This window comes from Pelodiscus sinensis, chromosome 25 (assembly GCF_052426305.1).
Source record: "Pelodiscus sinensis isolate ZL-2025 chromosome 25, ASM5242630v1, whole genome shotgun sequence".
Lineage (NCBI taxonomy): Eukaryota > Metazoa > Chordata > Testudines > Trionychidae > Pelodiscus > Pelodiscus sinensis.
In genome coordinates this window covers 3,964,636-3,987,688 of record NC_143076.1, presented here as the reverse complement: position 1 = coordinate 3,987,688, position 23,053 = coordinate 3,964,636, and the positions used below count along the sequence as shown (strand labels likewise).

The following is a 23,053-nucleotide window of genomic DNA, read 5'->3' as shown; positions in this document are numbered from 1 at the left end:
CTGGCCCATGAAAGCTCATCATCTATTAAACCATCTTGTTAGTCTTGCATGCATAGTTTTTCCTTTTGTTTTAGCAAGATCAGACTAACACGGCTACCTCTCTATTACTATTCAGGATGGACAATGGCATGGTATTCTTCCTCGTTCCACGGATGTGCCACTTGATCTAATCGAGGTGCCCCTGTGGCCTTCAACTGCTGTAGGTACCTGTAGACTTCAGTGTTATAAGTATATTTATCCCCTCAGTGTTCCTGTCAGGCAGGGAAGTGGCATTATCCACATGTTACAAAGTGGGAGGGGAGGCGTAAAAACACTCCAGTCCAGATTTAAAAGTATTTAGGTGCCTAAATTCCATTAAAATCAATTTTCTAAATGTCTTTGAGGCTACTGGGCTCAGTGTCTGTGGCAGAACTCAAAATTGAGCACGTCTTGAGAGCCTTAGCCTGCAGCCTTACTCACACAGCCATCTTTCCACAGCCCTCCCATGGGTAGCCTGAAGTTCATTTGTGGATGAGAAGAGCATTCTGTGTTATGACCTGTTTGATCTTGGGATGCTCTACTGAGACTCCCCATGGGACTGATGCGTGTGGCAATGGTTTGTAGTGTTGCACACCTGTTTACCACAAATGGGCCTCTCAGTTTATTTCACACAAGCTATCAAAGAGCCAATAATAGGAGAAATCGATGAATCCGTGCACAGAGCTTTGTAGTGACCAGCCTTGGCCAGAGTTGTGTAAATGACTGTAAGATCGAAGCGCTATATTCCCATTGCCTGTCATTGTAGAGATGTTAGATCGCATGTCATTGATAGTCGTGTAGCCGCATGACATTTTAGTGGTTACGCGACTATTCGATGGTCCCCACGGGCGTACTGGCAGCCAGTGTGCTCGCAGCCCCCCTCCGGGGGAAGCCCTCCGCCACCCTGCACTAGAGGCAGCAGCGTGGGGTGCCAGGTGAGAGCTGGTCCTTGGGAGGGAGCCAGTTTAAAAACTCGCCCTCTTGGCAGCCCGGCTGCCTGCCGCCAGAGCCGGCCCAAGCTACAGGCTGATCGGGCTACCACCCTGCCTGCCGCCCCACGCTGCTACCTCTGATACAGAAGCAGCAGCGTGGGGTTGCAGCAGCCCCTATCCATGGGGGGGTCCGAGCTCCTCGCGGACAGAGGCTGCTCTGCATCCCATGGGGCAGCCCCTGTCAGCGGTGAGCTCAGTGATAGAGACAGCAGTGCGGGGAGGGGGGGAGGGCAGAGGGCAGGAGCAGGAGGGACCGCAGAGCAAGTGCTGGAGGGAATTGGCTTTTAAGCCAGCCTCCTCCCCCTAGCAGTGTCTGTAGGAAGCAGCAAGGAAGACAGGTGGGTCTGTGGGAGCCTATCCATGTGGGGAGTTGCCTTGAAAGCCGGCTACCCTGCCTGTTGGGTCTAGCCTGCCCCCCCCTTCACCCTCTGGCTGCTGCCTCTCTATCAGAAGCAGTGTGTGTGTGGAGGGGGAATGCGTTTAGTTGACAAGATTAACCGATTAGCTTAAGCTTATTGTTAATCATGTAGTCGTCTAAACCAGTGTTTCTGAAAGTGTTCCACAGAATCACTCTCAGAAACACATTAACTGGCTGCTGCGGTTTGTTTATTTACCGGCGCCATAGCCACGGAGCCTCGCGGATCCGTTTTGTCTTTTGCAGCCAAGGGGAGTCGTGGGAAGCGATATGGGCTGGGCCACCGCTTCTCGCAGCTCCCCTTGGCTGCAAAGGGCGAAACGGAGCCAAAGGGAGCCACGAGGCTTCCATTGGCCATGCCGCTGGTAAATAAACTGGGGAGGCCACTTAATGTGTTTCTGAGAGTGGTTCCACAGAACACTTTCAGAAACACTGGTCTATATGATGACATCCCTACGCTATTGTGCCCAATTTTCAGAAATGGTGAGCACTCACAACTCCAGTTGAAATTAATAATAGCTGTGGGTGCTCTGTACCAATGTTCCCTCTAATTATTCCATATATGTGTAGAATGACTTTTGTTACATGCACCAAAGTATGTGCAGATGTGCACCACCAGTAGAAACAAGTGCTACCTGCTGTGGGCACAATGCTAATCAGCTGGGCAGCACCTGAATCTCTCCTGGCTGGCTGTCCAAGCACTCAGCTTACAGGGAACACTACTCAGCACCCCTGAATAATCAACCCTTTTATATTCAAAGATCTAGCTCTTCAGTTGCAGTAAATTGGTACTGTGCTTCACTGAAGTCAGTATATGAGGATCTAGCCAAACATATCTGACTAAAAAGAAATTGCATTCTCCCCTCTCAGATTATTTTATAGTGCAGCAATAAAGTTAGTTTCTTTTCCAGCTGGAATTGATCATGCTGAGATAGATAACATACTGTGTGAAAATGGCCCTAAATGTTTTTTGGCCTTCTCCAGATGTGTTGGAGAAATTGCCAACAGCAGTATCTGTGTCAGAGCTAAGTGAACAGGCAGTTAAGGGAATGTACTTATCCGGGTTTTTTAAAAGTAGCTGCCTGCAGCAAGTTGTTTGCCAGAGGGTGAGAGTGTTGTGGTAGTGAATCTGCCTGGATTGCATAAATAGGAAACATTTTATTTTCTTAAAAGAATTAAAAATGGCTATCTTGGGTTCTTGGCTACTAAAGGCAACAGGAGGCTTTCTACTGACTTCAGTGACAGCAAGATTGGGCTCACTGTTGGGAGGTCATAGATGTGGAAATCTGTCATCTATGTTCCACTCCGTCCTAATTCAGCATCGCCCAGGCAGAGGGTAATGGTTAACCATGTAGCTGGGAGCTCTCATGGAAAGCAAACTTCGTCCCCAGAGTAGATCAGTGAAAACTGAGCTGGAAGCAACTTTGGTTTTTTGTATCAATGGGGCCCTTACTGTCCAGGACAAACTTTCATACTTTAGCATTTTGCAGTGTACCCTGGACAAAACCAGCAAGCACTGAGCTTTTCCTTGCACATGAAGGAGTGACTTATTGGCTGTGTCTACACTGGCCACTTATTCCAGAAAAGCAGCCGCTTTTCCGGAATAACTTGCCAGCTGTCTACACTGGCCGCTTGCTTTTCTGGAAAAGCAATGACGATCTACTGTAAAATTGTCAGTGTTTTTCCGGAAAAACTATGCTGCTCCCGTTCGGGCAAAAGTCCTTTTCCGGAAAAACTATTCCGGAAAAGGGCCAGTGTAGACAGCACAGTAGTCTTTTCCGCAAAAAAGCCCTGATCGCGAAAATGACGATTGGGGCTTTTTTTCTGGAAAAGCGCGTCTACATTGGGCCACGGACGCTTTTCCGGAAAAAGTGCTTTTCTGGAAAAGCATCCTGCCAATGTAGACGCTCTTTTTCCGGAAATACTTATAACAGAAAACTGTTCCGTTTTAAGCATTTCCGGAAAAGGGTGCCCGTGTAGACGTAGCCATCCAGTGCAAGCCAATCGTTTGTCCTCTCCAAACAGTCCTATTAATTGTTGATTGTAAGAAGATACGGGGGCTGAGTTTTCTCTTGCTTATATTGTTTTATTCAGAGAAATGCTGCTGACTTCAGTGGCGTTACTCCTGATTTTCACCAGTGTGAGAACCCAACCATAGCTACTGGTCTTGAAGCAGCAATAAATTCAAGAAACTCCTATCACCCGTGTGCAGGAGCTCAGGCGAGGTGGGACACAATGGTCCCTTATTGTGGAATCTATAAATTGGGATGGGTTTGTAAATTCTAATTCTTTCCCCATTATTCAGCACTATCATGACACACGGGCAAATTATTCAATTCACGTGATTCAACAGATGTGATTTTTTTAGCTGCTGAGTTTACTTCCCAAACAATAATGACCAAGGCTGTTTAATAGATGCCTTTGTAGGAGACAAGCAGATAGTGACAACGTTAAGTACACTGTGCTTTCTTTTAGCCATTTTAACATCTCTATAGAGCACAGAGACCAAAACTATCCCAAGAAAAGGAACACAAGAAATTATGATTGAGGAAAAAGTTGGTGCTGTTGGTGTTTCTCTTTGCTAGCAATTTAGGCTCTATTTAAGTGTCTCAGCCTTGCATTTGTCTACGCGTTACTTTTGATATTTCCATCGCCCAGTATTAAATTGGGTTTGAAACATAAAAGGATCCTTATAAGATGGCAATAACAAGGAGCTGGTTCTCTAGGTTTCGTGGCTCTGGGAGGTGATTGCCCCAGACTGGGTGGCAAAAGAAAACATTCCTTTTGTGAAGCTCCTGCACTTTCTTCTATAAAGTGCGTCACCAGGTTCAGCTTGTTAGAGTAGCTGAAGTAGCCCTGGCTGTGGTTTTCCACAGGGCCTTTCTGCATCTTTACTATTTCCTGTCACTGACATTGGCGTGGGGGGTCTGTCAGCTCACACTCTTTGAGGTGAGAGAAACTAGACTCTAAATAGGAAAGCACGTTTAAAAAAAATAGACTTAACCCTTGAACTGAACACACACAGACTTTCCATGTGAGACACTGGGATGTCCACCAGCATGACTCATGGGCTGAATTTTCCTCCCTGTCCGGGGGCAGCATTGCACGGTTCCTAAAGCCATTGTAGCTGGACACACGCAAGTTTTGATTGTATAGGGAGATATTTGCGTGACCCCCATTCCCTATGGACAGTGTAGGAGATGTAATCGGGGTCATCTCTGTGCTTCATTGATTCCCAAAAGATCCAAAGACCCCCGGAGCAATTGGAACCTGAAGAAAACTAAAGCAATCTCTAGGTTATGCTGAATTATGCCGTGGGAGTCAGAGACCGTATTTTGTCTCCTCCATCTCTATGAATGGGAGGAAAGGACCTTTCTGCAGCATTGTTCTTTCATCCAGCCCTGTGGAAATTAATCCATGGGGATTTGGAGCTGCAGGGGGGGGAAAGCAGGGCCGGTGGGAAAGCAGAAGGTATTATCTGCATATTGTTCTGTCATATTATCTTACTTGCTTTCCCCTCATGAATGGCTGAACTGTTCTTTTCGGTGAGTGCTCCCAACACACTGTCCAATAGGGAGTTCTTGGCAGTCCTACCCCATCAGGGTTGCACCATGCTCTAGAGAAGTTGGGAATCAAGTCACCTCATTAATATCTATAGGCACACGGGGACCAACTGCCACAACAGCCTCAATACTGAGGTAATGTGAATTTATTCAGTCACCTTTGTTCCCATCTTCCTTCCAACCCTCATGCAAACACATTCAGTTGTGACTCGTCATTGCATGTTTATTGATGTAAAACGTGTGGATTCGTTTTTAGGGTGCAAGGTGTGAATTTGGCAGCCAGTTCCAGTCGCTCAGCACCTCAGCCATCTGGGCTTTGGCAGATGCCTCTTTGGGAAACCCAATTTATGTACCTATGCCAATTTCCTGGTTGCTAGCTGGTCACCAGCCCTGTTCCACAGAACAACACAGAGACCATGTGCTGGAGTACAATCCATTCCCCCCCTGGGGAAAACTGGAGAGCAAGAGGCATCAGGATTGGGATGAATGGAGCTCTCTGGGCTATTGTTTCAAATTGTCCTCAGATTCATACAGAAATCTCAGCCACAGCCAACATTCAGTTCATGTTTTCAACATTATCTTGATTAACAGCAAGGCCAGAAATAGCATTTACAAAGAAAAGTGAGATTCTGGCGCACAACTCTGCAGCAGGGAGTGAATTCTGTGGCAAATTTAATAACCCCAGAATACACGAGGTTCTGCTTCTGACTTCTTTGTACAGCAGAACCTCCCTTCCCTGACTCCTGGGAAAGTATAACAGGATTTTTGCAAATTCCCAAGTAGTAGTTAGCCCCAAAAGCTTGCCCACTGCCTTAGGTAATAACTTAATAGTCAGATCTCAGGATTCCCTGTATTCCCTAGGTGTTCCCTAGGGTTAAGTAGGAGCACTGCAAATACTAAGATAACCGTATCTATTTAATTTAAGATAAAAATGGCCAGTTTTAAAAGTCAGCACTTAGTGAACAAGCACAAGCAATAATAATGCCCCAGCACTGCAAGGATGGTGTAATGTAAAGTGCATTTTATCTGTTTGCTTATGTCTGGACTCAGATTCACAACATACTTACATGGCAGCGTCTTTTGCACTATTACCAAAGTCTTAGTAAATGAGACCCTACTGCAGTTTCTGCTCTTGTATCTTTGTCAAGAAGGGGGGAAAGACTGTGCTATTGGGGCTTCTACAGAAGTCACTGTTGCGGTCAAGCATGGATCAGGAATGGAACCTGTCCGTGTCCTTCAATGCAAGGACTTGACTTGCATTGGCCTTTGTTTAAATGTGGTCATTATTTGATATGTCCACGGGCAATTCTTGCACCCATGCTGGTGTGTGAGAGTGATGAGAGGCAGGTGAACAACATGTGAAATAGGTCTACATTCTGCAGTAAGAGTATTAATACCAAGTCTTCATATGGTGAGCTGTGTTCTCAAAGCACTCTCTAAATATGTGCTGCTAGGGTAACCTAGCCTTGTTCACCTGCAAGGTAGCTGCTTTTTGCCCTATTTTACAGGTAGGCAAATGGCGAGACGTAAATCATGTAAGGCCCATTTGTGAGCCAGAACCCTCTGACCTCTATACTGTGTTTCCAAGACCTGTAGGGCAAATGATTCTCTTTGGGTTTAACCATTAACCAGGACTGAGTAGCCCTTAGGTACAGAAAGGCTTGGTGACAATGGTGCAATGCAGCTCATAATCAAAAGCATTCTGGCAAGTGATGCAGTGAAGTTTTGTAAACAAAATAACGTAGTTTAAAATCTTTTAAGCCAGGCAACAATGCAATTAATGTCTCTTACCTTGCAGCGGTAACAAAGCCACGATACACAGCACGGTGGTGAAAGTCATCTTGTAAATATAGCCCGTCTGCTATGCTGCTCCAACTTCCTCTTCACTTTAGAAGCTCAGACTTGCAGTCGATTCCTTTTCAACGGGGTGAGGAGCAGGGCTGCCGTGACTTCATCCGCCCCAATGTCACTGCCTCCCTCTTCCTCTTCTGCTGTTCCCACCTACCATCGTGTCTTCTTGCTGAGGGTTTTCCTCAGCTGTGACCAATGGAGAGAACGCCGTGTGACCCCATGTGTTCTAAAATTATTAAACCGTGGGTTGACGGGTGCTAGAGTCTATGACTATGTGCCCACTTGAACTCAAATGTCATAGGGGCTGCATCCCACTTATGCTCTGTGGGAAAAGAAGCATAGCAGGCGAGGGGGGCAATGATAAAAAGAAATAGAGTCCTGGAAGGCATAGCTACTGGAAAAAAATATGCAGTGGAGTTGTGGCGAGCCATTGAACCGAACTATACACCTGGAATATGATGGGAACCACTTCAGGACAGGGGGTGCGGCAGCCACAGCACCCCTACCTCTAGCACCTATGCTGAGAGGAGCATTAAGAGGTGTCAAGAAGTTTCAGCAGAAGGAATCCTCCTGGGAGTCTGGCAGTGAAGGATTGGCATTTGAGGAAGGATGGTCAGGTGATTAAGCCTTAGAACTGGTTTCAATTCCTGGTTCTACCCCAGGCTCCCCTGTGTGAGCTAGGGATTAGGGCTCAATTTTTAACTCTATGTAGGTGCCACAAGGGGCAGGTGGGTGCTTAGTGGAAAATTCAAAAGCTCTCAGATTTGAAGATTTTCAAAATGGTGAACTTTGGGAAAATCCCAGCAGGCACCATTAATTCCTTCTTTTCTGCAATAAGCATGTAACAGTCTTACAAATGGTCTCATCACATAAGGCAAGTCTAAACGACATTTCTCTTTCGAAAGTGGAATGTAAAGGAGGCCACTCTAAAATTCAAATGAAGAGCAGATTTACAAATGTCACGCTTCATTTGCATAATTGTGTGAGCGCTTTTTCGAAAAAGGGTTTTTCGAAGAAGAAATTGCAGTCTAGATGTGGTTCTTTCGAAAAAAACCCTTTTTCAAAAGAACCCGTACACCTCGTTTTTTCTGGTGTACGGGTTCTTTCGAAAAAGGTTTTTTTTTTCTCCCAAAGAACCCTGTCTAGATTGCGATTTCACGCAATTATGCAAATGAAGCGCGAGATTTGTAAATCTGTGCTTTATTTGAATTTTCAATTGGTCTCATTTACACTCCTCTTTCTAAAGAGGAATGTAGTTTAGACATAACCTGAGTGGTAAGACAAGGGAGAGTCAAAATCAGAGCACAAAAGAGGAGGCATGGGGGGTGGAAAATGTTACTACAATCCAAAACAAAACAAGCCCTTCCCATTCAAGGTTCTCTTTTTGTTTTAATAATGATAAGCCTTGATAATCACTGATAGGCCTTGTCTATACTACACGGGGAAATCAACACTGTATTAATTGATCCATTTATTGTTGATTTATCATGTCTGCTGTAGATGTGATAAATCGATCTCCGAGCACTCTACCATCGACGCTGGTATTCCACCAATAGCAGAAGAGTAGCTGGTATCGACGAAAGAAGCTGCCCCCACCAACCTTACGCACGCAAGACACTACGGTGAGTATATCGACTTCAGCTACATTATTTGCATAGCTGAAATAGAGCAGTGCTAGTAACTTCAGACAACGCCATAATTTGTTTACTCTTACATGCAATGTAAAAAGAAGGGGCTCATGGACATATCTGCAACCCCTTTTCTAAGGCAATCTGAAAAGTCAGAGAAATACTACTCTAAATCAGTGGTCACCAACCAATAGATCGGGATCTACTGGTAGATCTTGGAGCCTCTGAGAGGTGATCCTGACTGGTTTGGCCAAGAGGCTGTCAAGTGCAGCACTTCAGCTGTCTCCCCCCACTGCTGTGCAACTCCTGCCCTTTGCTTTGGAGCTGTTCCCCTCTCCCACCCTGTATTCTATATCCACAGAACGGGGGTGGGGTACACAACAGGACTTGGGATTCAGTTTGCTGGCTGCTTTAGGGAGTGGTGCAGGGCCAGGGCAGGGGTAAGCCTGCTTTAGCCTCACTGCACCACCACCCAAGAGCCACTTGTGGTAAGCAGTGTCCAGCTGGAGCCTGCATCATGAACCCCTGTCCTCGTCATGTACCCCCCAAGTCTCTGCCCCAGGCTCAGCTCAGAGCCCTTCTCATACTCCAAATCCCTTAGTCCAAGACCAGAGACTGCACCCCAAACCTCTGCCCCTGCCTGATGAAAGGGAGGAAGGATGGGAGAGGGAGAAAGGATGGAGTGAGCAGGGCCTTGGAATAGGGGCAAGAAGGAGTTGGGGCAAAGGTACTGGAGTTTGAGATAAATCCTGGATTGCACTTAAATTCAAAAAGAGATCGCATACTTTAAAAGGTTGGAGACCACTGCTCTAAATTATTAGGGTGCAATTGACCTATGTCAGAAAACCAGCAAATCACACCAAAGCCCTCTACTCTATCCACAAGGGTGTGTTTCATCCATAGGCTTTACCTGAATGCTTGCTTTCAGACTCATTGCTTGGACTACATATGTAGTACATCACAAAACTGTAAACAGGAAAGATTTACTGTGGGAGTGTGTCATTTTCATTAAATCAGCTGTGAGCCATTTGGTTTAACTTTTGAGAAGTCCATTTAATGTAACAAGCAAATTAAAATGGCATGATTGTTTCAACAGTTGTTAGCACTTGAAGTAGAAGATTAAAAAAATAAAACAAATACAGATGCCACAGGTAATTACAGTGATTTTTTGGCAATACAATTTTTTTTAAAGTTAAACATTTTTTTCAAATAAATACAATCTGATCACACTGAAAACATAGTAAACATAACAATACATCAGCTTAAAAATGAAAAAAAAAATCATCCATTGATAACATCAAGTTTTTAGAACTGCCTACAGAGAGAAACTTCAGAAAATACTTTCTTAGGTTACGGCTACACTGCAACACTATTTCAAAATAACTAGCGTTATTCCAAAATAACTTAGTCTGCATCTACACAGCAAGCAGTTATTTCAAAATAGTGTCAAAATACTGTTAAGCTGGAGGACTTCTTACTCTGACTCCTGTAACCCTCATTTTAGGAGGAATAAGGGAAGTTGGAGGAAGAGTGCTCTGTTTCAAAATAAGTGCTGTGTATATGCTCCCTATTTCGAAATAAAGTATGCAATTGATGTAGCTCAATTTGTGTAGCTTATTTCGAGTTAAGCCCTGCAGTGTAGAAGCACCCTTTAGTGGCAACAAAAGAAGTTAATAAAAAGGATCTGGTCATATATTTTCCAATCCCTTATATGTATTTTCATAAATATTCAATCAGTAAATGTGTTCAGATATTCGAGGCAGCAATGACAACTAAGTGGCATATTAGAGTGTATGTAGCCAATTGCATTTACAGTTTGATTATTCACTCATACATCATTTTAAATGTGCCTGCTCCTGGCATAATTTCCTATCTATTTAAGAATCAAATATTTTCCTCTACGTTTAGGCTCAATTTATAATCAGTAATTCCTACTGACTTTCAATATGTTTTAAATTTTGAAGTACTGCAAATCAATTTTCAATCCTGTGTTTAAATGTGAAAATTATTTGGCAACTGATGGACTAAAATAGTCTACATCTCTCTTGTTAAAATGAATATTAACTTAAGCAGATGTTAAGTTTTCCCCGTATCCCACACGTGAGCTATTGAGATTTTCCTCCCATCCTCTTCATGCATGGACAGGACTGCAATTTAAATGCAAATTCTGGGTGCTACCAAAGTTCACAGTAGTGTGTGTAGAGTTGGCCACTGCTCTGAAGGATGCTGGAATGAACTGTAGTTCATCTGCGTTTGAGGATGTTCATTATTTAGTGTAAATTTAAAGGAGCAATTCATCACTTTTTTAAATGGTATACTCAAGTAGCAATGCAGGTAGGTGTAAAAGCAAATGCCTCAATTCACTGAACAAAGAATGATGTTCACAACAGAACAGACCTGAACGAATCTAATTTCATCTTCAACTAGTTCCTAATTCAAGGGAACATCCCTGTTCAGGAATGTTCTTAAGTACCTCATTAATGTCCATTGAAGTCAACAGCTTTTGAACACACGCATAAATGTTTTCCTGAATCAGGGCCAATTGAAATAAAAAATATCAGTATAGTATGCTAACAGCTAGTTTAGTGGAAATGCTGCCAATAATAATAATAACTATATCCCCGAACTTTCTTTAAAAATAGAGGCACGCAATATGCAGTTAAGCAGACAACATCTAAGTCCTTACAGTATTACAACCTGAAGGAGACAGGTCTGTTGATAAAAATAATATATTAGGTATTAACTCTGGAATTATTTCTCCCCCCATTTGAGGGGTGGGGGAAAGTTGGTTTTAGTTTTGTTTGGCAAAACTATTTATTTTTTTCTTCAGAAAGAGATTTTTTTGTATATCACTCACTCTTTGGTTTTAATATATTATCCCCGTAATAATAATAATAAAAAGAAGCTAATTCTACAGGAAAAAATAAAAAAAATGCTAGCCATTAGTTGGCCATTAATTTTCAATTTGCTTAGATTCCATGTAATGGAAAACACTGCATTCTAAAAATAATGGGTCACATCTTCTGCTGATGTAAATGGAAATAGTTCCATTGATTTCAGTAGATTAAATCCATGTATAGTGGATAAGGCCTGGCCTGAAAACTACTTAGGCCAGGTCTACACTAAAGGGAAAGGTTGGATTAAGATATGCAACTCCAGTCAATATCTTAATTCGAGTTTCCCTGCCATTCCCACAGCTGGAGGCCAATGGGAGCAAATGCTCCCATCAGCTTCCCTTACTCATCGCAGGACAAAGAGAACCAGCTGCCAAAGGGGGCACCCTCTCAATTTGATTTAGCAGGTCTTTACTAGACCTGCTAAATTGAACTCCAGAAGATCCATTGTGGCAGCATCGATCTTCCTTGGAATGAAGACAAGGCCTTATAGAATGTAAGCAATCGACTGTTGCTACCAGTATATTGATATTGAGGGAAACTCATGAAAATGTAGCACCTGATACCTGCATTAACACATCTGATTATTCCCACGGACAATGGACAAAGCAGTATATTGCTAAAGTTACTGGAAACTATGCACATTTTGTCTGACACAGATTAGAGTGTTCTAGGTAAGGTTTCATATATTGCAGTGGGCTCTGTATAGGGCAGGAGCGGGGAACTTTTTTTGGGTCAGGGGCTGCTGACCCACAGAAAAAATCAGTTGGGTGCCAAACTGGGGAGGTAAGGGAGGAGTCGACTAGTCCACTGCCCGATAAGCACATGCTTATTGGATAGTTGAGTCGACTACTCGCTTCCCTCCCCGCTTGGGGAGGAACTGGTGCTCGGGGGAGCTGGCTTAAAAGCTGGTTCCCTCCAGCACTGTCTCCGCAGGGTGGGTGAGGAGCAGGAAGTAGTCAAAATTCCATACACTACTCAATTAGCTGATTAGCTGCAATTTAACATCCCTAAGCTTCACACAAGTGAGAAGGAGAAAGCCAGACAGACACTCCCCAAATTCCCCTTGCACACCAGAGCCTAGGGTGGCCCAGATTAGTAGATTTTGTGTGCTCCGGCCCTGTGTGGAGGTAGCAGGGGGGAGTGGAGCATGAGTGCAGACTCCCCAATGCTGGGGGAAGGGCAGCAAGCCTCAGGGGTCCAGATCCAGGCAAGCTGGGAGCCACATCTGGCCCCTGGGGTTTAGGTTCCCCACCCCTGGTGTAGGGCAAGGGGAATGCATGTGTGAGCTTGCAGGAGGGAGATCAGACAGCAAGTGTGATAAATCAGGACATTTTGGGGGGCTGAAGGGTGGGAAGGCAGGATTGTCAGATATAGAAGACAAAGCCAATATTGGGACAGCTGGTCACCCTGGCTTGCAGGATCAGGGTCCATGACTGTTGCAACCCAAACTGTTCCACTTAAAGGAGGCAAAACATTCAGGTAAAGGCTCCTGAAATCTGGGAGGCTCCCACTGAGCATGACTGAAACATTTGATGAAATCAAAGAAAATGGAAAAATGATATAAAAATAGTCAATTTTCCCCTCCTGAGGCTGCTGGGTATCACCCCTTTATCTACTGCTGTGCTCAGGCCCCAGCCACATGCTACTAATTCTCATGTTATTTCTGACCAGACCCAATCTAACGATTTCTAAAGAACAACTTGTTCTTGCAAGATTTCCCGCCTTGTTCTTTAGCCGTACAAGGGTCTAAGAGCCATTGTCACTCCTTATGGGTTCAGACTGAACTGAGCAGGCCTGAAATCACTGCCATGAAGTCCAGAGAAGGAATTGCATTCATTTCAGCTGCATCAGGCCAATGTTCCCCTGGGACGAGACACCGAAGATACATTAAATACATATTAATGAACAGCAACGTAGTAAAATATAAGCAGCGATGCTCTTTTTTAAAACATTCTAATTAAAAACATTTTTAAAATATCCAGGGTTTTCCCAGTGCTATGCATTTAAATAATGTAAGATGCATTTTAAACAAAGATTCGTATCAGCACCAGTTTCCTTAATGCAAAACCCTTATTAGACAACAAAATATTGGAAGAAAACGAGATTTTTTTTTCTGAAATTCCTGACACCTGAAACTCAAACATGATATCAGATAATAATTGTCCATATACTTTTCCAAACATCTAAAAATATACTTTTGTAAGAAGAGAATGTTTTAACGTTTTTTCCTTCACTAACAGAACACGTTTTTTTAAATACTAACTCTATGCAAAGATCAATTACTATAATATTCAACAGTCTATAAATACAGGTTTTGTTCCATACCTGTTACATGCTATTGTCTAAACAACTTCCCGTAATGCTCTTTAACAATGGTCAAATCTGGATAGCTTTTCCTCATATTGCATGTTACCCCAACCTCTTGCAAGCCTGAAGCATAAAACAGTAAGTTATCAATGGAATTTAAATATACAGTGAAACCCAAATTATTTTTGGTTTGATTGTCTGTTTATTCATTTAATTAAATAAACTCCTTTGTGAGTTTGTGGTCAGTAAGCATGAAGGAAAACAAGCAATAAACACTCTTTAGAATGTCTGTACATAGCTAAAAATAGTTTAAATTATAATTAAAATAAAAATGTGACAGAAATATAACTGATGCAGTTTAGATACTGATGCAGTTTCTTTCTGTCATTACATAAGTTATCTCCCTGACTTTTCAGTATACATCCCTGGTATAATAATGCATTTATTGATGTCCTGCCATTTATTACATATATTGTAAATGTACAAATATTAGACTACTGCTATGGTTATGACAATGTACATATTGCACAAGATGAGCTGTTTGTTGACTTAAATTCTATACAGATTTGCTGTATATTCCTTGGCAAGGAATCACAAACTAGACCAAACTTAGCTTAAAACCCCTAGCACTTGATCTTGCCGTTGCCATATGGACTTAATTTCCATTGAAGCTGGTGGGCCTTTTGCCTGTATCACATATGAAAGATTAGGCCCTCTGATTTTATGTCACTGTGATAATACTGAATGTGTGGCCAAATCCCAGTCCCACTGAAATTGATGGGAATTCAGTTACTGACAGGCTTACCTTTTAACAGGATTATCACCTCCTCCCAAAAATGGACATTTATATGGATAACGAGAATAAATTATGGCCAGGAAAACTATTCAGGACAGAGCTTAACCCCCATAATAAGCATGTGTTTTAGTGTTTTCCTGAATTGGAGCCTAAAATAGTAAATATTTTTACAAAATAATTTGAGAACCCTCATGGTTCAGAGCATAAGACAGCCTCTATACTGTTGTAGGTCAGGAAGGAACTTTCCTTGGAGGCAGGTTATCCCTGAAGCAGTTGATGTTGGCCACTGCCAAAGAAAGGATGCTGGACTTAAAACACTAGGTCTGATCTAGAAGTTCCTCATGAGTTCAGTGGGATCAAGATTTTAGCTAAACATGAAATAAATCACCTCATACGTAACATGTTCATGGGCCCATGTGTTACTTTTTTCAATCACTGTTCTGCTTTCTATGTGTGACAGGTGGCACTTTAAATTTTAAGGAAAGGAAGGGGGAAAACAAAACAAAAAACCCCAAATAAACAAAATTCAACCACAAAATAACCCTCCACCTTAAATCTGAATTACAAGCATTTCCTTTTGTCTGTGTCATTATCCACAGTGAAGGCTGATTATTGTAGATAGTCACTAAAGCTCTAAGAAATATTCACAAAGGTGTGAAATACACGTCTCTACAGAGGAATCAGCAAAAGGCATATAAAATCTCTATTATGAGGGTCTTAAACAGGATTTGAGTGATGCACAGATTTTATGGTCCTGTGCACAGCAGTAAATTTCAGCTAAGAAAATCAGAAAACCTTCACATTTTGAGTGCTCTTTTCATCTCCATTTAGCAAAATTGCCTGTTCGTCACTGAAAAATGATGCTATTTTTCATGTGAGAACTTCATCTCTGACAGCTTTGAAGTTCAAAATTGTGTGCTGATGCATATCAACATCATGCGTTTTAGTCTATCTTAAGCAACTGCAACCTACACACCTGTGTAATATGTAGCCACCAAATATGATAATGAAAAGGAATAATTTGATGCCAGTCTATAATTGGAATAGAGAACCCCTTTCCTTCTGGAGGTGAGACAAAGTATCTTATGGAACACATGCAGTGTAGCTATTTTAGGGGAAAACAAAATTGCTATTTAGCAAAATTTCAGAGTAATGGGGAAGATGCCAACATAGCCCAGAACAAAATTGCACATATTTGTCCTGCAACATTTTGCAAATGAAAAAGATGCAAAATTCACTATTTTCACACAGTCCTAGATGTCACTAACATGGTGCAGAAGGCAGTGAAAATTTGTTGTCTGAGTTCAGTTCAAGATGAAAAATACATCCAGGCTATTTAGCCTTAGGATAACATAGACATTTCCTGCAGTGCAGAAGCCTAGACATATAGCTATATTCTTCCGTCATATAAGCCCTTTCTTATATTCACCCAGTTTTACATGAGAACTTTTTGCATGAATGTGATTCTATAGGTGATATGCTAGAATGTTTTTGTGAACAATTCACCTAAAATGTTGTGAATATTATTTCCACTGTCATTAAACACAAGGAATAAGTGACATTCGCCAACGCTTAAAAAGGCCATTTTTTTTGTATGTTTAGGTTTGCCTATTCTTGTAGTAAGGTCTCTCGCCAGTTAAAGCCTCCAGTTGGTCCATGTGTGAGAGGGAGGATAGGGGGATCTGTGAGTTGCCAAATGCCTGTCTCTCCCAATTCTTCGCAGGAACAGAACCCCAGGTATGGAATCTGTGTCAGGAAATATTAAAATACAGAAAGGCAATGAGAAGGAAGAGATCTAGAGCAAGGGTGCAGTTTTCAAAAGAGCCCAAATACTTATGTTCCTAAGTTATTTCAACATCCCACCTCAAATGCAGAAGATATTCTGACACACAGCAGGAGTCAGGAGCAACATTGAGATTAGGGCTGGGTGAATTTTTTCAGATTTAATAATTCATTTGTTGAAAAATGCTGTTTTGGGTAAAATGCAGCAAATAGTTTTGGTTAAAAAAAAAGAGGAAATGTTTATTACAAAAAACCATCAACATTTTTACTTGTTGTTTCGAAAGAATGTTTCATTTTGACATTTAGGTAAATGTGCTTCTGAGAATATTAAAAAAAAAAAACCAAGTACAAAAACAAACAAAATGCTGTTTTTGTAACCACCTGCAGGTAGATTCATACCTAGGACTTTTAGAACTTAGCGTAGGAGTTTTGATAGCTTGAGCTATAAAGACATTTTGTTTCAAGTTGAACTAAATATTTTGTTCTACATGAAAAAAAATAAAACAATTTTTTTTCAGCTTTTCATTTTGGCAAGAAAAACTGAAACATTTCCATTTTGAGTTGAACTACCAGCTTCAAAAAATCACTTTTGCAGCCATACTTTTAAAAGCATTTCACTGTGAACATAAAATATTTGAGGGCCAGACTCCTACGTTACAATCTCCACTAGATAAGCTTCGGGACACAGCAATATGTGTGTGTATGTCCAGGTCTCGTTGGAGGGCTTAACAGTCAATACAGCAATGGGATAGTGACCTGCATTCTCTGCTGGCTCATTTATTGACACAAAGGTCAGCTTGTATAAGAAAAGGTAATGAAATGAGAGGCAGAAGGAGTGCGGACGGATTTCCAGCTGCTTAGTTGTGCTTGCGGGCGTGGCACACACAGCACTATCTCCTAACATGAAGTCAAGGAAAAGGAATAAATCTGGATGCTCACAATGACATTTTAAAAATCACTTTCCTGACTATAACAAGAAGGGGGACCAGACCATAAAGCGCCATCACCCTGAAGCATAAAAGTGCAGTTGAGCCATGAAGCCCTTTGTATGTTAGTATTCATTCTCCTGTTATCTGTTGCGAAAAGGACTTATAAGCTAAGCCTCTTAAACCAATCTTCTCTACTCGCATGGTTTCTGAAGCTTGCAAAGCTCAAACAATGGCCGGAATTATCAGACACTAGAAACAAAGTCTCCTCTGGCTCATAAGGAGATTTTCATTTTTTTTTCTATCTGTTGATAATTACCTTTCTGACCATCTGTACAAAGTCCTTGGAATTCTGAGGCGATAGGCCTTGGAGCTGGCAAGTACAGGCCTCAAGAGACGAAGCATGAGCCACTATCAAAATGTTATTTCCTGCAACAAAACGAACAAACACAGATTGCTCGGAATGTAGAGAAAAAAGTTTGACGGTGCCAATAGTCCAGTGTCGCTGATTGGGATATAAGGGGAACACTGCTGCCACAGTAGCAGTAGCAGTGGTTGTGGCCAGGAGCCCTGCGCCCTTTTAAATCACCCAGACGGGCCGCAAGGCTCCTAGGCATTCACGAAGTGGTACTGCGAAGGCAGCCAAGTGGCCATGTGGAAGCCCAGGCCGTGCCAGAAGAGTGTGCCCAGCAATGCAGCTGGCAGCTTGCTGGGCACCACACAAATGTCCGGAAGAGTGCGTCCATGTGGGTTCAGCTTGTGCCTGCAGGGGGCCCATTTCTGGGGTCCAGCATTGCTTTTGGTGGGGTGGGCCTGCAACTTTCCAAGGCAAATTCTATTAGTTTGAGGCTCTTAACGATAGATTACATTTTACACAGAACAACTCAGTTGATGTATGTGGGAAAATACTGCTTATGAATAATACTTCAGAGTGCTCACAGCTTGAATTGGTTGAAAATTCTTTCATATTTGTCGGTTTGGGGACAACAAACAGCTTTGTGAAGAACACAAATATTTTAGTGAAAAGATTTTGCCTGCTTTGAAATTTTTGATTTTTCGAATGATCCAGATTTTTTGGGGGGAGGAGGGGTGGAATCTCAGCAAAAGTTATTTCAAACTAAAAAGAACATTTCATGTCATTTGAAATTTTTTAATGGAAAATAACTATAATTTTCAGTCAGCCCTAGTTCTGGCCAACATTTTCAAAGCCATCAGAGGGGTAGCTGAGTAAGTCTGTAACTGGGAAAAACTTTAAAAACAACAAATGGTCTAGCAGCACCTTAAAACAAGCAAAACATGAAGGTTGTACCTACAAAAGCTCATGATATCAAACTACATGTTTTGTTAGTCTTTAAGGTGCTGCTAGACCATTCGTTGTTTTTTAAGATTTTCAAACCCAAGCTGTCTAAAGTTTAGTCAGTCGTCTAAATAAAATCACCCTGATTAACAGAGATGCTAACACTCATAGGGTACATCTACACTACAACGTTAATTCGAACTAACTTAGTTCGAATTAGTTAATTCGAACTAAGCTAATTCGAACTAACGGATACAGACTAAAAAACTAGTTCGAATTAGCGTTTTGCTAATTCGAACTAGCATGTTCACATTAAGTGGACCCTGAACCAGGCTTAAGGATGGCCGGAAGCAGTGCCGGCAGGGCATCAGAGGAGGACTTAGAGCATGGAGTTGCTGTCTCAGGCTAGCCGAGGGCTGTGCTTAAAGGGTCCCGACCCCCACCCCGGACAGACAGTTCTCAGGGGTGTCCCGCTTGCAAAGCAGTCCTGGCTTGGAGTGCCCTGAGTACCCACACTGGGCACATCAGAGCACTCGGCCATCAGCCCGGCTGCACTTGCCGCAGGCTGCCATCTGGGGAGAGGGGGCAATTGGGGGGCTGCAGGAGAGCTTCCACACCCAGAAGCCCGCAGAGCCAGCCCAGTCCTCCCCATCGGGGGCTCGTACCCCATTCCTCCCTTACCTCCTTCCACTTACCCTTCCCTAGCCCCTTTTCTTGATGTACAAAATAAAGGACAATTGTGTTCAAAAATGGAATCTGTCTTTATTGAACAAAACTGGAGGAGACTGGGAAAAGGAGGTGGGAGAGGGGAAGAGAGAGGGTGGGAGAGGGGAGGGCAACTACAATGATCAGGGGTTGGGAACAGGTCCCATATGAAGAGAGGCTAAAGAGACTGGGACTTTTCAGCTTAGAAAAGAGGAGACGGAGGGGGGACAGGATAGAGGTCTCTAAAAGCAGGAGTTGGGTGGAGAGGGTGCATACAGAAAAGTTCTTCATGAGTTCCCATAAAGAAGGACTAGAGGACACCAAAGGAAAGGAATGGGTAGCAGGCTTCAAACTAGTAACAGAAAGTTGTTCTTCCCAAAGCAAAGAGTCAACCTGTGGAACTCCTTGCTGCAGGAGGCTGTGAAGGCTAGAACTAGAACAGAGTTGAAAGGGACGTGAGATCAAGTCATGGAGGTTGGGTCCATGGAGTGCTATTAGCCAGGGGGTAGGAGTGGTGTCCCTGCCCAAGGTTTGTGGAAGGCTGGAGAGGGATGGCACGAGACAAATGGCTTGGTCACTGTCTTCGGTCCATCCCCTCCAGGGTCCCTAGGGTTGGCCGCTGTTGGCAGACAGGCTACTGGGCTAGATGGACCTTTGGTCTGACCCAGTACGGCCATTGTAAGCTGAGGGCTCAGGGTCGGGGGTCTCAGTGGACCCCCTTGATTTTCATGCACACCTGCTCCTGGGTGGCCGTGAGTAGAATATCGCCATGCTTCATTTGCATAATTAATTAATAGCCATTTTTGCAAAAGAGGCTTTTGCGCAAAAAGGAGCTGTGTAGACGGGTCCTTTTTGCACAAAAACCCCCTCTTGCGCAAGAACTGTTCTTCCTGAAAAAATGAGGAAGAATGGCTCTTGTGCAAGAGAGTTTTTTTGTGCAAAAAGTAGCCATCTACACAGCTCCTTTTTGTGCAAAAGCCTCTTGCGCAAAAAAGGCTGCTAATTAATTATGCAAATTAAGCGTGGCAATATTCTACTCCGCACTTCATTTGCATAAGCTTTTGCAAAAGATGGCTGCAGTATAGATGTAGCCTTTGGGAGGTGGATAGCTGATAGGACAATGCTTCCCGTTGTCATAGATAGCATGTACACTGAAGTGCTACCGCACTGTGGTGCATCTGCAATGGTGCAGCTGTAACGTTTTATGTGCAGACAAGCCCTCAGCTAAGACTGGATGGCTTTCCAAAAGATATGTACCTGTTTAATCAAAGTTCTGAGACTTGATGCAGGAATCCATGAGTGAAATTCGGCGGCTTGTGTTTTGTAGATCAATTGAGATTATCAGTGGTCCCTTCTGTCTTTATAATCTACAAATGTAATGTTATCTGGGGTTCCAAACAGCAAATCCTTATTCTGAGCATAGTGATTGCTACACTGAGTAATACAGCTTGAACCACAGATGTTGCCAAATCAGAGACCCTTCTCGGCTGAGTCTAGTGGCAAGATGGCTGGTGTCCAGCAGCCTGGCTGGGTCCGACAGTCTAGCAGGGCTGGCAATATGGGGGCTGGCCAGATCTGGTAGCGTGGCGGGATGGAAGTGGAGCCAGCAGCCAGGGGGTGGTAGCTGGCACCAGGAGCATAGCAAGGCTTGGGGAGGCTGGTGGCTGGGAGGCCAGAATTGACCTCCCCTGGTCCAGCAAACTCCTTGTTTGGGACCAACCTGGTCCCAAGCATGCCAGACCAGACAGATCCAACCTGTCCTAAGGATGTTAACTAACGAGTAATTTACTAGTTGAGTAGTCGATGGAATTTCCATTGACTACTCGACTAGTCGATAGGCCCCGCTGGGGCTCTTGTACATTTCAAAGGAGGAATGTGGAACTCCGCGTGCAGCCCAGGGCCAGGGAGAAGTCCCGCTGACTCCAGGCTCCACGAGGGCACTTACTCTTTGAAATGCACGAGAGTCCATGTGGCATTTCAAAGCGGAAGCACCCTTATGGAGCCTGGGGTCAGCGGGGGACCCTTTGAAATGCTGCAGGGAGCCTGGGGTCAGCTAGGGAGTCCCCAGCTGACCCCGGGCTCCACATGGTACTGCCGCTTTAAAACGCCAAGGCGGCATTTCAGAGGAGCAGTGCCACAGAGCCCGTTGCAACGTTTCAATGTGGCAGTGCCACACGGAGCCCCGGTCCGGGCTCTATGTGGTGCTACCCCTTTGAAGTATCCTCTCTTCTCTCCCCCCGCCTTTGCTGCCTCTGATAGAGGCAGCAAGGGGGGAGAGAATCGACTAGTCGACTCGTCTATCTGATAACCATTTGCTTATCGTATAGTCGAGGAGTCCTTAACATTCTTAACCTGTACTGTTATTTTATCAGCACTACATTTGATTGGAAGCACTTCTAGGATCAAGCCTTTAGGGCCAAGTCTACACTATGGCCATTTTCCCAAAAAAAAACCCTTCACTTAAGTCCACACTTAATCATGTTCTTTTGAAAAAAAATCAAAAGAACAGAGGGGTTTTCCCGACATTGGTAAACCTCTTTCTATGAGGAAGAAGCCTTTTTCCCAACAGAGCTCTTTGAGAAAAGGCGTACGTAGACGGGGAAGAGGGAGTTCTTTTGAAAGAAGAGGAAAGAGGAAAAAGCACAGGTGCCCTGGTGGCGACTCCATCCACAGTGAGCACAGCTTAAATGCGAGAGAGCGTCCATTCAGCGTGGATGTTATTTGTTGAAAAGGCAGATCGCTTTGTCGATGTGCTTTGGCAGTGCAGGCGCTCTCTTTCAGAAGAAGTTTTTTCAGAAGATCTTTTCTGGAAAAGCTTCTTCCAAAAGAAGCCTGCAGTCTAGACATAGCCTAGATTTAAGTGGGGTTCTATTGTTTTTTCCCCAAATTTCAATTTTGGCCATGTCAATGCACACCATTGCTTTTGCAGTTCTTAAGCATTACCCAGAGTTTATTTTATTTTAGAATCGTATTTAAAAAACTCAACATACAGCTAGTTATGGAATTTTCAAAGAAATTAATGACTGCAAAATGTTGAAAAAACCCCAGAAATTGCTTGGGATTCACCCCTTTTTTTCAGGGAATTATATTTTCATGCTTGTTTTTCTTTTTGTCATCACAAAATGCCAGATTTTCAGAAATGATCCACCCGCTATATTTGATAGAATAACTTTGCCGAATCGAATGTGCTGAAAGAAAACAATGGTATAAAAACCCAAAGATCCCACCAAATTCTTTCCATCTTCAAATATCCATATCAGACATGATTATCCTTATTTAACAGATGGAGAAACAGGCAAAGAGCTTAAGGCCAAGAATTTCAAACACGGTGGTTGAATCTGAGTGTCCCAGTGCTCAATGTGAGCTATTTTAAGATTTTCAGAAAGCCTTTAATACCTGCCCTCTGAAAATCAGGCCTTTTAACGAGACTCACAAATTGTCAGCCTCTTTAGAGGCCAATGTTTTCACTGTGAGTTCTTCTATCTGCTTTGGGGGACAAATTCATTTCTGAAAAACCTCGGGAAAAGGTCATTAATGAAAAACAGACAAGTAAAACAGCTGGGGTTCAAGGACTATCCCAGTACTTTTCAGGTTCAGTTTTTATTCACCTTCATTGATTTCAATATTTTATTTGGGAAAAAAAATCGGTTTTGTCCAGGGGCATACGAAGCCACTGCAGTAGCAAGTACATTCATATAAAGGCCCACAGAAGTTCTCCTTTTGGCCCCAGTGGTGGAGGTGAGAGGGAGGAAATGCTTTGAAGTGGAGCTGTTGCACAACCAGTGGAAACAAGGAAAACCTGCAAGCCTGCGAAGGCTGTACAGTAGGCCCCTTAAAACAATAGGGTCTCATGTGACCACTTGTTTCTACTTGAAC

The 23,053-nt window shown here is 43.2% G+C and overlaps 2 protein-coding genes across 4 annotated transcripts in view; both read right to left on the bottom strand.

The window, feature by feature from the left end:
- The window catches only part of CRTAM (cytotoxic and regulatory T cell molecule), a 32,808-nt gene extending 24,916 nt beyond the window's left edge, over nucleotides 1-7,892 (bottom strand). Inside the window, exon 1 of the mRNA XM_075909669.2 lies at nucleotides 6,780-7,892. Within this exon, the coding sequence (XP_075765784.2) occupies nucleotides 6,780-6,828 (49 nt within the window). The 5' untranslated portion in view covers nucleotides 6,829-7,892. The remainder of the gene's footprint in view (nucleotides 1-6,779) is intronic.
- Nucleotides 7,893-8,817: 925 nt separating this feature from the next.
- The window catches only part of UBASH3B (ubiquitin associated and SH3 domain containing B), a 120,363-nt gene continuing 106,127 nt past the window's right edge, over nucleotides 8,818-23,053 (bottom strand). Inside the window, exons 13-15 of one of the 3 annotated variants that reach the window (XR_012899357.2) lie at nucleotides 17,495-17,604; nucleotides 13,690-16,213; nucleotides 8,820-13,227 (exon numbers count right to left, since the gene is read on the bottom strand). Coding sequence is in view for 2 of the 3 variants with exons in the window: in XM_075916517.2 (XP_075772632.1) it covers nucleotides 16,076-16,213; nucleotides 17,495-17,604 (248 nt within the window). In the remaining variant the exon portion in view is untranslated. Of the gene's footprint in view, nucleotides 16,214-17,494; nucleotides 17,605-23,053 lie in introns of all 3 variants that reach the window. The other 2 variants (XM_075916517.2, XM_075916516.2) reach the window with 2 other exon arrangements.